Source organism: Antennarius striatus, chromosome 21 (genome assembly GCF_040054535.1).
Source record: "Antennarius striatus isolate MH-2024 chromosome 21, ASM4005453v1, whole genome shotgun sequence".
Taxonomy (NCBI): Eukaryota; Metazoa; Chordata; class Actinopteri; order Lophiiformes; family Antennariidae; genus Antennarius; species Antennarius striatus.
This window is the reverse complement of record NC_090796.1, coordinates 9,002,593-9,017,686: the sequence shown is the minus strand read 5'-3', so window position 1 is coordinate 9,017,686 and position 15,094 is coordinate 9,002,593. Positions and strand designations below refer to the sequence as shown.

General features: G+C 39.5%; 3 protein-coding genes across 4 annotated transcripts; 1 reads left to right on the top strand and 2 right to left on the bottom strand.

The window, feature by feature from the left end:
- Positions 1–864: 864 nt before the first annotated feature.
- cog7 (component of oligomeric golgi complex 7) lies at positions 865–8,119 on the bottom strand. Its single transcript, XM_068305327.1, has 17 exons — positions 7,644–8,119; positions 6,807–6,955; positions 6,469–6,585; positions 5,612–5,780; positions 5,430–5,512; positions 5,185–5,307; positions 4,871–5,069; positions 4,667–4,794; positions 4,366–4,520; positions 4,165–4,281; positions 4,017–4,082; positions 3,676–3,862; positions 3,400–3,540; positions 3,176–3,259; positions 2,483–2,597; positions 1,693–1,836; positions 865–1,589 (listed from the first exon to the last, which is right to left on the bottom strand). The coding sequence occupies exons 1-17, from the start codon at positions 7,807–7,809 to the stop codon at positions 1,423–1,425; spliced, it is 2,310 nt and encodes a 769-aa protein (XP_068161428.1). The 5' UTR covers positions 7,810–8,119; the 3' UTR covers positions 865–1,422.
- Positions 8,120–8,444: 325 nt separating this feature from the next.
- On the top strand, positions 8,445–10,289 carry LOC137588738 (myeloid-associated differentiation marker-like protein 2). Its single transcript, XM_068305984.1, has one exon. It carries the CDS (start codon positions 9,073–9,075, stop codon positions 9,958–9,960), a length of 888 nt encoding a protein of 295 aa, XP_068162085.1. The 5' UTR covers positions 8,445–9,072; the 3' UTR covers positions 9,961–10,289.
- Positions 10,290–10,437: 148 nt separating this feature from the next.
- Positions 10,438–14,765, bottom strand: LOC137588695 (putative protein MSS51 homolog, mitochondrial). 2 transcript variants are annotated; one of them, XM_068305913.1, is made up of 7 exons: positions 14,684–14,765; positions 13,301–13,450; positions 13,087–13,211; positions 12,761–12,964; positions 12,401–12,667; positions 12,188–12,281; positions 10,438–11,187 (listed from the first exon to the last, which is right to left on the bottom strand). In XM_068305913.1, exons 1-7 carry the CDS (start codon positions 14,698–14,700, stop codon positions 10,983–10,985), a joined length of 1,062 nt encoding a protein of 353 aa, XP_068162014.1. In that variant the 5' UTR covers positions 14,701–14,765; the 3' UTR covers positions 10,438–10,982. The 2 variants fall into 2 exon arrangements, with proteins under 2 accessions (XP_068162014.1, XP_068162013.1); XM_068305912.1 differs by having other exon boundaries at positions 12,401–12,964.
- Positions 14,766–15,094: the final 329 nt, after the last annotated feature.

Genomic DNA, 15,094 nt, shown 5'->3' with positions numbered 1-15,094 from the left:
CTGGATGACGCTCCATCCCCGTCTCTGGACCGCACGGACCCGATGGCTGGACAATTATTACATCATTCACAGAAAATCCACGGTTTTTATTTTATTTTTTAAATGTATGCATAATTTGATGAGCAGACGCCCAGCACATTCAACCCTGAATTGCAACAGGAAATAATTTGTCTCATCAATACAGTAATGTCAAATTAAAAGATACTCAATCTAATGTAAACAGCAATAAATCTTGCCATTTACATCTTCTCAATTTTATCTTATCAATAAATAACATTAAACTCGAAAAATTATTTTTTTAACAATTCAGTTCAGCACCAACTTATACTATAAAGATTAAATCACTTAATTTATCCACACAATGGGGAAATTATCTTTACACTCCACTTGTAGTAGTTGATTATTGAATGTAGTTTATTATTTTAGCTCTATATAAATGATTAGATTTATAGCACTTTTGTAATAAAGGATCTATGATTCCACTCTTCTCAATCAGGAGTCTTACGATCTGCTTATATGGGGTGCACCAGAAAGGAGCTGCCAACCACTCTACCATCATCCTCTCCTCTATTTGCATGCCTACAGCCCCCTTGTGTGTGTGTGTGTGTCTGTGTGCCAAACATATATGAGTGGAAAAATAATTTCCCTACGGGGATTAATAAAGTATACTTCTTTTTCTTAGTGTTAGATGTTTCATCTTCTATTTCCACATTTATTCCTCTGAGGGTTGATAGTGACAGACAAGCCCATTTTCATGATTGGAAGGTGAAAATACATTTAACATCACTTAGGAATAAAAAGGTGAAAAATGCAGCTCTTGTCAGACACCGACTACAAAGACAATGATACCAAGTATGTACTGCATTTAGAAGAAAAGAATGTTTATTGAATCAGAATTCTTAATTACAGACCCATTCATGTAAAGAACAAATAGCTACAACTATGCATAAACGAACGTGAAGCTCTTAAACAAAAATAGCTCACATCAGTAGTACTATAATCTTAAAGCTCCATTATATTAGTGTGACAAATAATTAACCATATTTCACTCTCACAAATCCTCTGATGTTCATTTGTTAATCCCATACTTAAAAACAAACCTTATCGATTTATTTACAACACATCCACCCTTTGGCTTGAAGAAAAGGGATACTCACCAGTGAGACATCATCCAAAGTTACACTCAGTATAAAAATATTCTGAACTACCCTGATTTTAACCTTTTAACATTCCTTTAAATCCTATTTGGTCAGGACTATAATCCTAAAATTCAGTAGGATTGATGGGCTGTCACATTTCAACCAACTTCTCCATTCATTTTCACATATCCATCCACCTGGGGATCTTTCAAACATGCCTGGGTCCCTGAAGACACGCCGCCAGCCATTAAATCTGGAGTCTATCTATTTCTCTCCATTGATGTTAGTAGTCGATGGACCGAAGGGCAGCGATGGTGGATGCCAGTCGACGTGGCAGCAGTTTGGCTGTCTGTCTGTATTCTTCAGGTTTGGCCCTCAGCAGGGTGACAATTTGCTGCAGGGTGCGGGACGGCTGCAGCCCCAGAGCGTCCATAACATTGCTCAGGTAGTCTGGGGAACAGAGAAAGGAGATTCAGTACAATCTCAATTCAGTACAACAGGAAGAAAACATTGTTTTGTCATTAGTCATCATCAGCAGAACTGCTAAATGTACCAATATCTGTGGCAATTTGTTTTGTGGAATGGGTGTTCAGTTGAGGAATAAGCAGGATGGCATCACAGTAGGTCTGCATGGTGGCCCGAGCGATGGAGCCCAGCCAGTAGTCTGCCGTGTTGTCCAGCTCAGGAAGGTCATCTCCTGGTACCGAAAGAAAGGAGTTAGTGGTGTGAGAACAGGATACAAGAGTCAGGGGAAAAAAGGGACTGGAAGATAAAGGTCAAAACTGTCTGAGTTTATTATTCAACTCTTGAGGGACCTAGATAAATGAGAATAATTTACACTACAAACACCAAAAAAACAATTTCAACATCAAACTACTGCGTTCTCACTCAAACAACATCTTTTACTTGAGGGTATGTACGTGTTCAATCATAACAGATGTTTATAGAGATTATGTCTGAATCAACCAGCCCTCTGATCAAATAAAGCCATTCCCCTGCCAAGCTAAAAGGTACGTGGACTGGAAATCAAACTGCACTGTTGCAAACTGACTTCAAGACTTCTAGATATTCATACTAGACATCAGTTATTTAAACTTGCAATTTGAAACAGATTATGCATACTTTTATCAAAGCAAAGTGAAAAATAAATAAAGACTAGGGTATAGCCTGGAAATGCATTGTTCTTCTTTCCTACTTTATCTTTTTTTTTCTGTAAATATCCGAAGATGGGATTACTAAAAAAAATTGCATACTTTTTCATACTAAACAGAAAGGTAGAACAGAAAAAAAACTGTGTAGTGCATTAAACTGGAGATAAATCATGTTTTCTAGTAAAAACAAACCTTGCTCTGGAGGGAAGGGCAGCTTCCCAGCATGTAGGGCCATCTCTAGTGCTGGGTCTTCCTGAGTCACAAATGGCTCCAAGTGGAGAGGCAGAGACATCAGGTACTGCCCTATCTGGAATAGAAACACGCATCTGATTTGATATACGTAATGTCTGGGAACTAAAGTATCCCATTACATTTTGTGTTCGGTGTAAATAAAATGACCCGTAGTTTGACAAAATCCCAAGCCCAATTGTTTTGTGATGCAAAATAAATACAGTTACCCCTCGCTTATTCACGCTTCAAAACGGCTTCACTGAGTTATGGATTTTTAATATGTAGTCACATGTTACCGTACGTGCATGCTATTGGCTGACAGCATCGGTAAGTGTGCTGCGTTCTGGGACTCAAGTAACGCAGCGCCCTTCTGTGTATCAAAGAAACTTTTATTTAATACAAAAGTGCTTTAAACAGTCTATCAGAGTGTGGGAAAAGGTAATACAGATCGGAGGTGGTTTAATATCAGTATGGGGAGGGTTCATAATGTTTAAATTACCGTAAATAATAAATAGTTTATCACTATATCGCGGAATTTCATTTTTTGCGGGTGGTCCTGGAACGCATTATCTGCGAGTAACGAGGGATTACTGTATTTTTATCTAGTGATCTAGGACTTATTTGAATCCCATGTTTTCTCAAGTCAAACCTTACATTTGTAATGTATTCCTGTGGTGACAGGCTGAATGTTGGGAGGTCCTCAGTGTAGCTCTCACCAAGTCCAGGTGACTCTTTTCCCTATACAAAGCATATGATAGTGTGAGATGATATCAAAATAAAAAAAACGTCCAACACTAAAATGCACGAGAACACATGCAATCTAAATGCATCTGAAAGATATTTTAAACTAATTATTGTGAAATTTTGACACTGATTACCTCCATTTTGGAGACAAGGGAGAGCTGGTGTTTGATTTGCAGAAAGACCGAGTCGAAGGCCAGCTGGTTTGCCTGCTGGTTGAGTCTGGTAAGAGAAGATCTGGATTCTGCTAACAAGTTGGAGTTACCTGTTCCCTTCTCCTACAAGAAAGGGTGAAAGAGATTACCATCCTCCTTGGCAAACTGTGAAGACAAACCATCTGATAACCTGCAGTTCTCTTCAGAGGACATCAACAAAGTCTGTCTTCATGGCTCAGCCAATGCCTTCCTGCATACCTTTAGGGAGTACAGGACCTCCATCAGGCTGCTGTATTCTGCCATGTTTCCCCTTTGAAGGTAGTTGTATTCCTGCCAAGGGTTCTTGGTGGTGCTCTTCCTCTCTCCGGAGCTGGCCTCCTGGAGTCCTGCCAAACTACGTGGGCTGTACGACTCCGACAAGTACTTACCCGCTGTGACCAGGATCCTAAGAGAACCGTTAATTGTGTTCATAGAGTGAATGCAAGTCTTTATAATCCCTTAATGACAGTGTGTCCCATAAGTTATTTATTAGTTTCAGAGAAAAGCATGGACAGAGGCAAAGGAGTAAAAACTAGAAGGTTATAAAATCTATTTCTTACTTGTTTGACAGCTGCTGCTCAAATGCTCCACACTGCCTGAGCAATTCCCCACATGTGGCAATAATCCTGCAAAAAACAGGTCAATATTGTTTAGTGTTTTTCATACTAGTACCAAAGAAAGACTACCAAGTATAAAAAACACATTTACCTGACAGAATTCTGGAAGGCTGTCCAGTCCTCCTGGAAAACAGGTGAACTTGACGTATCCTCCAGTTTACATTTCTTCCTGATTGACTGCAGTGTTATGGAGAAGTCTGACACGTACCTAAAACACATACAACATTAACTCTGGCTGCATAGTCAAAGCAAAGTCACCCATGTTATAACTGTGACAATAAAGGACCCGTACTTGTTGAAGAGAGCTTTGAGGGCTTTGAGAAGGCCACACACGGCCAGGCCATCAGTCAATTTGACACAGCGGTCCACAGCAGAGCTGGCCAGGCTGAACATCTTACCAACCGAGTGGCTCAACTCCTCCACACAATCAATTACTTCCCCGTGTTCCTAAAGAGATACAATATAAAGTATGTAAAGCTAAAGTAGGCACAGATAGAGAGAAAACAACTGAACATAGGAAAGTAATAAAAACACAGTTGTGTCATGGTTTTGATTTAATAACTTCATTTCTGTATGTGTGAGTGGCATCTAACCAAGGGAACGGCACTGATCTGGATTAGGAGATGGACTTCCTCCAGATCCCCATACTGTAGTTGATAAGATTTGTAGGGGTCATACAGCACATGGACCAGCTCATTCACCTTCAGCAGGTTATTCTCACCTGAGCAGAAAAATAGCCAGAATATTAAGACATAACTTTTTCAATATCTGTAGTCATGACTAGTTGACACACTCACCCAGGTGGGGCAGCATGGCAGCCTCCAAGCTGTGTCCAAAAGTGGACGTGGTGTGATGGAGTTCCAATAGGGTGTCTAGACGCTCCTCCTGGGGTGTCCTCTCCAAGGCTGTACTCAAGCAAACTGGGATGGATGGGACCATGGCACCCAGAGTTTGGATCAGCAACACCGTTACCACCTCATGTGGGTTCCTGAACACCTGTCGAGACAACGAAAACATCATTCCATGATTGTTATTGTGTAGCTCATCCCTATCCACTCATTCCCAATTATTTAGCATTGTTGAAACTTTACTCCACAGTATAGTTACTCACCTGACTGCACCACTGTAGTTGTGAGTGCCACGAGGAGAGCAAGGTATCATAGTATTCAGACAGCTGCTGATTCAGATTGAGTTCACTCTGAGAGAGATCCTGCCAGATGCTCACCAACTGGCTCTGGTCACGTAAAACAGACATCCATTCACAAATGGTCAGTAAAACAAGAAAAAACCAAACAGGCAAGAGAAAGTATTTTCTTAAGCATCTTCATTGGTGGAAAAAAGGTTTGGATCACCTACCTTATGACACTTGTAGTAGTAGGCAAGAAGCTGTGGCATTCTATCTATCTCTGTAAACACTTTAACAAACAGTTTGGCCTGGTCTGTAGAGGAGAAAAACATGCATTTATTGGTTTACTAATGAGAACTTAAACTGAACCATGAAGTGGATGTTGGAATATGAGGAAAGAAAGCACTAGTACCAACAGACATCGAATTAAAGGTGGCTACTATTTGTGGGCTAGCAAGGGCCTCCAGCCTGTTTTTCAGAGCTTCCAAGTGGACACACTTTTCAGAGAAATCTGGAGTGTCCACCAACATAGCAAGGCTGTTCTGCATGCTGGTGAGCTTGGAGGAAATCAATGCAAAGTCCTGGAAAAAAAAGAGGGCATTCTAGACAATATCTCAACACTGTATAGTTTGATTTTATAACAGGAATCCATTACAGTACATTCGCGCATCAACACTCGCGACTTCACCTCATCGCAGATATTTGGTAGGTAGTCATGTGATGCCGTACACGCATTCTTTTGGCTGACAGCATCTGAAAGTGCGCTCTGTTCCGCGAGTCTCGGACATATGTGAGACACAAAAGTGCTTTAAACAGTCGATAAGGGTGTGGGAAAAAGTAATACAGATAAAAGGTGGTATAATATCAGTACGGGGAAGGTTAGTAAATGTTTAAATTACCGTAAATAATAAGATAAATAGTTTGTCGTTCGATTGCGGAAATCATTAATCGCGTGTGGTTCCTGGAGCGCATTATTTGCAAGGAACAAGGGTGCACTGCATATCAATGATTGTAATTTAATAAAACCTAAATATAATACATTTGCATCAATTTAAATGCTTGAGTCTGAGAGGGGCCTTACTTGTTTAGCACACTTTAATGAGCTACAAATATTTCTGGGCCATTAAACTAAATCAGATACATTTATAGTGAATTATTCGGTTCAATAGTCTCATGTGATGAATGCTTAGAGGGATGTAGGAAAGAATGCGGAGTAAAAAGTTCATGATCACTTAACCAGTAAAATCATTTAGCATCTTATTTATTTACCTGTGTTTTGAAGGTTTCCTCGATGTCTGCACTCAGTGTGCTCCATTTATCTGCTTCCTGCAGAGCCTCTGCTGCCACTTGCATGCGGCCCTTCACTTTATCTATCTCTACAAGAACCTGGATAACATGATAAATATTAGAAGTATTCTTTGAGCGACATGTATATTATATATTACAGTACAAACATTTATTATTGAATAAAATGTTTCATTACCTAATGAGCACTTTAAATGTAAGTTAAGATTTGTACCTTGTTTTACATAACACAGGTTATTTATGACTTGTGTGTAAACATCTAGTAAGCTAAGTCATTTCTGTGTTACTATACATTTACACACCTGCATTGACTGCACAGTTTCTTGCTCAAACTTTTTGATGTCTTCCTTGACCAGAACCATTTGGTCCTTGAGAAAAGAAGCCTCCTGTTTCAAAGCCTCCACGTCACGCAGGACTCTAGGCATGTTTTGGAGGGCTTGATTACTGCTCTCTATACAGAGAAACACAGCAGTTTGAGTTTATGAGAGACATAGTGAGGAAAGCATATAGCAACTTCAATCACATTTGATTATTGTCAATGGCATTCAAATGGTTAGATGAATAGTTTTCTTGAACTTTGCTGAAAGTTTTTGTGTAGTCCAGCCTGTCCTCCTGGAAACTGCTGATATTTAATCTCTGGGTTGTCTATGATGACCATGTAAGACACAAGAGTTGCACTCCTGTAAAGATAATTAACATTCTCCGTGTGTGTGTGTGTGTGTGTGTGTGTGTGTGTGTGTGTGTGTGTGTGTGTGTGTGTGTGTGTGTGTGTGTGTGCCTCCTGTGTTGTCATCAAGTTGCTTCATTCATAAATTTGTAATACAACTATTTTCTGCAAGATATTGATTCAACTTAAGGGGCTGTTAATGTTAAACCTGCACTGACTTCAAAGTTGTTAGAATATTTAGTTCTGCATTCAATGGCACAAAAATAGTTAACAGGATATCATTTAAAAATCTCTTGAATAATAAAAATTTTCAACGATAACGTCATCATTGGGTTTGATTACATATTACATTATTCAATGTTAGCTCAATTAAGGGGAAAAACAACAACAACAGGCACTACGCCCAGCCATATGAAGACATCCCCAGTCTGTTCGTTCTGTCATTACTTCTCATTTCGGTTTGCCCACTCACCCTCAATGGCATTGTTTACTTCCTGTATGAACAGCTGCAGTTTCATGACGAGCGTCGCTGCGTGAGTATCCGCTTTCCCTGGCGCATCCTTTTGCACCACCTTAAATGCGCCATTCACCCAGTCTTTGACATCGAAATCGTCGTCTAGGAATTTGGAGAAATCCATTTACCCTCTTTTCTCCTCCACTAGTGTTCGAAGCGTGTCGGTGTTCTAATTCTTCTACAGTACAACAGTATGATAGTGTATGTCATCGAACCATTGCTAACATTAGCTAATTTTTCAAAAACAATGGCTTCGACACGAATATAAAATAAATAGCCCAAGAAAATGAGATTAACATCACAACTAAATATAGTTCCAACAATGCGACTGCTTCCTCCAGAGTTGTTATTAAATGTCTACTGTTTTAAAGGAGAAAAGTAGAGTCATTTCTCTCTGTTGATAGAGGTAGCGCTTCTAACACTTGACAACAACTTCCTTTTTGTGTCTTCTACTTTTCCGTCCCCGGAAACAACACGTACGACGATTTATGTACCTAGTGAATAATATTTAAATCAAATCTGTTTGTAATACAAACGACAATTTTGATGACTTTATAAAGAAAGTCATAACAGCTGGTCAAAAAAAAAAAAGGACGAACAAAACACATTAAACTATTATCTTGACGCAGTGTCACACCGAACTGTATCCGTGCTGAAACGTAGTCTAAGCGTTGAAAATCGTTTATTGGGCCTTTATCATTGTTTTTCGTTTGTCCAACGTGACGTGTTTCAAAAATAAGTAAATAAATAAATAAAAACAATAGGGAGCCACAATTTAATTTTTTTATATTGATATGTACATACAATTTATATGCATGGAGTTTTACAGTAATCGTTTCTAGTTATTCATTTTTGTTGATTCAAAATGTGATGTCAGAAAAGAGAAAATAGCTGAATTGTTGGGCTTTGCAACTTGTGAGTGGATTATTTAGGAAAAGGAAGGAAATATGCTCATTTTGAATTGATAGTATTGCTCCTCTGCGTTACCAAAAAATTATCTGTCAGCCACCGTGCAATCATGCAAATGTATGCATACGGGAGCAACTGGACATATCACAACAAATGAATTAAATTTTACAAGTTATATCAAGTATAACTGTTTACACCAGTTAAAGATAATGAGTTGTTGTATTGGTCTTAATCAAAAATAAATTCTAAATATGAGTGCCTTTCATTCCCTCAGACATAAAACTTTACAGTTTCTGCAGCAGCAGATGTTTATCTACAAACACAATCCGTATCATGAGTATTATGCAAACCACAGTGCAGGTTAAGTAGTACATGTGGAGCAGGAAGGTAGTAAAGAAACGGAAAACGCATACCAAACACTCTTCAGCCATTTGGGAGGATATACAAGATCTGCTCTTCAGCTCTTTTAAAAACGGGAATGACTGATTGTATGAAGGGCACAATGTCCAAGGCAGTGTTTACCCCGTCTTCTCTATTATCCTTCCGAGGGGCGCTTCACCTGTCTCAGATCATTCTGTCTCTAGTCACCTTTCTCCTCGCTGCCTTTAGAGGAGAAAGCCTTTCCTACTGGAACTACGCTATGTTCACCTGGTCCTTCTGCCCCATCATGACCCTCATCATCACCATTATTGAGATGTTTAAGCTTGACCTTGTATTCAATGGCATCTGCTTGGACTGGCCAGACTTCACCACAGGAATGGCTATGTCATCTACGCTCATGACCATCTCCGCTGCTATAATGTACGGCAACTTCTATGCCTGCCTGGATTGTCCTTATGGCTGGGTAGTGACAGTATTTGCCATCTTGTGTAGCGTTGTCTACACCCTTGAAGTGGTGAAGGACAAATTCCTGGACAAGAAGAAAGCGACCTACCTGGCTGCTCTGCCTGGATTTTGGAAAGTTTTGGAGGCCTTTGTGAGCTGTATGATTTTCGTATCGCTGAGCGGTTACAGTAACAACCTAGCTCTGGTCTTGTGTGTTATAGCCTATGCCATTCCTTTTCCCGTTGTCCTTCTGATTATTGTCATAAACATCTTAAAGAAACTGAGAACATGTTTTCCATTTAACCTGGACAGGTTTGGGTTTATATTCCTAATAGTATGTGTTGTGCTGTATATATTTGCTGCTATTATGTGGCCCATTTTCACGTTTATAAAGAATTCTCGTCCCATTGACTGCCCACGCCGGTTCTGTATTTGGGCTGAACAGTTTATGGTTGCCTTTATGACCTATGTGAATCTCATTCTTTTCTCAGTGGACCTAATCTTTACCCTGCTTGGTATCTGTGGCTTTAAACGTACATGAACATTTCATACATCAAGAATTTTACTGTAAATCTCTGGTTGATATTGGAACAATGAGTTTATAAAAACTGGAATGAACATACATGTGTTTCCTGCCATTTAAAAAAAAATTAATATACTGAATTGATTCCCGAAGGGAAATTAAGAAGGCACAATCTAGTTAGTAGTTGAAATGCATGTGTATATATTAGTCTGTTTATGGAATGAGCCAGAAACAGACAAATGAGAGCCACAAACCCCTCAAACCAGAGTGCTTGATGTATAATTGGAATAAAGTGGCTTTCATTAAGATGTATTTGCTACCTAATTATTATTCTTATTATTGTTATTATATGTTTGCTGAGAGTTTAAATTACAGGGACAAAATATGCGGCTAAAAAAGAAATTTACAGCATCAAGTTGTTTATCATTAAAAAAAATATTAATTCAAGTTAGAATATAAAAAAATTATTTCGATTTGGTTCTGGTGAAATTTAATTTCATTTAATTTCAAACATCATCATAAAGTCAACAGAGATTTAGAAAAGAGAGAGAGAGAGACACGCTTGTGTCTATTTTCTATGAACCACATAGACAGTTAAATTGCATGGCAAGTGTGCAGATGGGCACTTTATGTCAATCAAAATTCTCAATAAGTAGTAAACAGAAGTACAACAAGAACTGAAGCATTCACTGATTCAAATGTAACAATTGCATCCCATCTGCTAGAGTTCTGGTGTTGAGGAGACTTTTGTTGTATTTTCAAGGTGTCTGCCATCTAAATAATGAAGATTGTCTGTAATTCAATTGTGAAGTGTCTGTTTTAGTTTTCATTTAGTTTCCTCAAGGATTTACTGCCTTTTTCCAAACAAAAGAGTACTGTAGTATATTTAGTCCTCGCAGCTGTGGTCGTTACACGATATGAAACCGAGATAGCAAATGCAAATTCCAAGGCAAACATTCATAACTGATACAGAAGAACATTTTAACAGATGACTCACATGGACCTAGACGACACTTCTACAACAATGAAAGTAAAAAAACTCAGGCCTCCTCTGGTTCCTCAAACTCCACCGTCTCAAGCAGACCCTGAAAACAGAAGTAGTGTGAGTTGCAGTAGACAGGAGACTTGTTGGGACATGGGCCCACCACTTCTGGTTTCAGCGATGCAAAGGGGTTGGCTCCACTTCCCTTCATGTCCATCTCCAACTCCAAAAGGATCTGCAGGGAGTAGGTCATCTCTGTCTCACTGTGGAAGACAGGAAGCATCAGCAGCTATGACACATAATAAGTCATGGACTAATCCAAATGAACAATACAGTTAAAATATAACATGCAGGCTTGGTGGACACATTTATCAGGTGATATATTATATCACACAATTGTGTACACAGAGTACACCAATGCAAACAATAAACATCAATACCATAATTAGATGTATGGTGTACTAGTGGTGGAGGTGGGTTTCAAATTCTAATCAATTACAGATCTATTCTAAAAATAAGATTACTTAATACTTTATATACAATATACTGCAGACAACAACCACAATATTAAGACCATAAAGTAATACAGTATTTTTAAGCAGTACTTATTAATACAAGAACCAAAAAAAGCAATACCATAGTATCTGCTCCAGATACTATGGTATTGATTTATTATGTTATTTATAAGTGAGCAGGATATTAATGGGGAGGGTAGCGACGTATTCTTAATGTAGTTACACCCTTATTAGTGGTTTAATATATTGCAGTGCTTCATATTTATATATTAATTCATTCATCATCTTGAAGATGATGATCATCTTTTCTTAAGTCGTTTATCCAAAGTACAGGTCCCAGCTGACCACAGGCCAGAGGAGGGGTACACAGCATATTTATATATTATACAGTATAATATAAAAGGGATAATGTTCTATGTAATGTATACAATATTTGAGGAAGCACTAGCAACTGAAATGCAAAATGTAGTGGTACTAAATTACTAAATGTCTCTCTAAAGTTGAAGTAGAATGAAATTGCAGCAGATTAAAGAACCCAAGTAAATGTGTTTATTGACTGTCAATCACTGTAAATCTGTTGGGAGGTGTGTGTATGTGTGTGTGTGTGTGTGTGTGTGTGTGTGTGTGTGTGTGTGTGTGTGTGTGTGTGTGTGTGTGTGTGTGTGTGTGTGTGTGTGTGTGTGTGTGTGTGTGTGTGTGTGTGTGTGTGTGTGTGTGTGTGTGTGTGTCGCTGTGATTTTACATTCACCTGAGAGTAGTGAAGAGAGAAGGAATCTCATAATCCCGAAGGAGTAGGAGTGTTGGAAGCCATCCCTCATCAAGGCCCTGACTGGCATCAAACCCTTCACAGACATGGAACCATAGTTCAACATGAACAAGAACCTCCAGATCAGAAGACATTTTCTATGATGCACGGATTTCAACTGCTAAATTTTCTTTATCATGGCAACCATGTTTGCACCTGGATGAAATCCAACCACCAGATCTGGTTTGGCTGCTTCCTCTTTCTCCACAAGCTCCTCCCAGAACTCATGATAGAGTCCCCTATAGGCACTGATATAGACCCTCTTCTTGGGGCCGAATGCCCTGAGGGGAGGCCTCAAGATGGGTCCGTTCACCACCTCTGGTCCCACCATGACTAGTTCAATACCCTCGTGTCCTGGGAACATGTTATTCAGCTCATCATAGTCAGTTAGTCTCGCTGCCAGAGTCTCAGAGTTGGCTGCTCCTACCAGATGAATGGTGAGAGGTTTGGAATAAGGTTTGAGGCTAAACAGCCTTACTCCCCAGGCAATGGTCAGTGGCCGTGAGAAGAACTCACTGCAAACCCTCCAGACTGACTGTCTCAGGTCCTCATCATTGGGGCGAGGCCTGCCAGCATTCATCCACAGGTCTTTCATGTTTGCTCCATTTAAAATGGGATCGAGGCGAGCTGTGACATCTCCCTGCATCACAAGCCAGTCGTCCCAGCCTTTAACATCCGACTGGGGCTTGGACCATTTCTCTGTGGGGAAGGGAAGGTCTCCTGAGGGTAAAAAACAATGAAAGTAATCTAGTAATATAACATTCAAGAAAATGGATGAATGGATAGAGATAGCTCATTAGTAAGGAATGTAATCTCTACTGTAAATTCCTGCATTGTTTTACCTTTGAATAAAAGCCATTCCACAACTCTGTCAATGGCAGCTATCCGCAGCTGTGAGCAAAACTTCTTGTGTTTGGGCCAGTCGTCCTTCTGACACTCTTTATGACAGTAGTAAACATTTAGGCATCTGAGATTAGAATGAGAAATCTTTGATTGCAAAATGATTAACTTTGATGAGGGAATATCTGGGTGAAATATTTTGATGTAGTTGTTCACCTGCCACAGCGTTTTAGGTCCTGTGGGTTTGAAAGCTGATGTGGACGCTTCTCACAATGTGAGCATATTTTAAATGACTCTTCCATCTTCTCAAACATCTCCTTTTGAGAACGGAAAGCCATGAGTTCACTCTTGGTCTCCAGACCAGCTCTGCACAGGAAAGGAAAATAGAACTTAGAAAGACAGCACACACTCAAAGCATTTCAAAATGCACCATTCATTTTTGTTTAATTTCATATTTTCAGTGTGGTCATGCTTGACTGGTTTATTTTTTGTTAGGAGTGTTGGATCCAATGCAATTTTTAGAGAAATAGATGCAATGCCTTATCCAGCTGATATGAAATGACAACTCCATTGTGAAACGAACCCACTTTTTCTAAAAAGACATGAAGATTGGGGAGAAAATGACATCTGTAAGAGTCACAGTCACAACATGAATGGAGCCTTTGGCATGCTGGAGGCAAGTTTCCAGTGCGCTGGTGAAGGCTCTGCATTGAATAAAAGTGCATCTGGGCCAGATTCATGTTGCCAGAGAAACAATGATGGTGGGCTCGTGCAACAAACCAGAACCAGTCGAGGGATGATGGGTGCCAGTGACCTTACACTGATGCTGTGTTGAGATGTCATTACTGTGCCCCAGATGAGATTGAAATTACTCATCTAGATCGGCCAGCAACGAGCCTCAAGCTAAACCCCATTAAACACAACCACATAAAATGACACCCAGAGGTTGAACCAGTCCATGAAAGGGAGGATTAACGCCATAATATAAGGTTATGTGGGACACACTAATTGTGTAAAATGCTATACACTCCAACTGTGTTTTTACTGCACTAATTTAAGACTATCATTAAAAGTTAATAAGGAAGAAAATACTGCTTGATATTTTCATACTACACAAATAAATTGAAGCAAAACTTACAAATAAACAAAGTGGTGCATTTTTAAATCCCGTGAGCCTGCAATAAAAATAATTTTTGAACAGTAACTCATTAGTATTGGGTAACGGTTAAATTACAAAAACTACCATTTACAAAATGAGCAATATTTAGCCAGCTGATCGTAAGTCTGTGGAGACCTTTGGTTTTCTATTCTTAGACTTAACATTTACCACAACAGGAGTAAAGGAGTGGAGGTAGCATTCAAATTAGTGTATGCAGGGAAGTTTAATACCGTCAAGTCGGACTAAAATATTGACTTAGAATGTTAACGTCTCAAAATGACATTCAAATGTCGACCCGTCAGTTTTAACAAGCTCAAGGCGGATGTGTCGCTGTAGCTGGATGTTTTTGAAGGAAAGTGTCTCAGGGTGGAAATATAAATTTAGATGTTGGTCTCTAACATTAAAAGTCTTGTAACAGAGGTGTAAATAATTGGGCCTACCTCTCGGCCTCTGCCATTTGTGAGCGAGTTTGAGTCGAACGCGGTGTCTTTCCTTCCGTCTGTGTGGGCGGCCTGCTGGGGGTTGTGGCCTGCTGGTTCTGCTGGTGTCAGATATAGCCCAACACCTGTGCTGTCCCTTCATCCAGAAAGCTCCAGACCATTCCTGCCTTCACAGAAGCCATAGGAGGTCAGAACGGCAATGAGAATAAAACAATTAAACCTCTTCGTAAAGTAGTGGTGCCTTTTTCTTTTCATTTATCTCCATTTGAAAACATTTTATTATGTTTTAGAAGCCAAACTTTTGTGGCAATTTCTTGAACATGAGGGCCTCACGCTGGGACATTGGTCGACTAACTAACTGGGATGACCCAGTTTTGATCTGTTGTGCTTCAGCAAAGTCAAACAAGATTT

Bases quoted from the DNA above. Each gene is read 5' to 3' on its own strand.
- LOC137588695 (XM_068305912.1), bottom strand. The intron at 13,212-13,300 runs GTGAACAACTAC...TTCTAATCTCAG, and splicing joins GACCTAAAACGCTGTGGCAG to ATGCCTAAATGTTTACTACT. The intron at 11,188-12,187 runs GTGAATGTAAAA...TGTCTTCCACAG, and splicing joins TCTCTCTTCACTACTCTCAG to TGAGACAGAGATGACCTACT.
- LOC137588738 (XM_068305984.1), top strand. From the start codon at position 9,073: ATGACTGATTGTATGAAGGGCACAATGTCCAAGGCAGTGTTTACCCCG.
- cog7 (XM_068305327.1), bottom strand. From the start codon at position 7,809: ATGGATTTCTCCAAATTCCTAGACGACGATTTCGATGTCAAAGACTGG. The intron at 5,513-5,611 runs GTACTAGTGCTT...TCTCCTCTACAG, and splicing joins CTTTAATTCGATGTCTGTTG to ACCAGGCCAAACTGTTTGTT. The intron at 5,308-5,429 runs GTAGGTGATCCA...TTACGTGACCAG, and splicing joins ACTACTACAAGTGTCATAAG to AGCCAGTTGGTGAGCATCTG.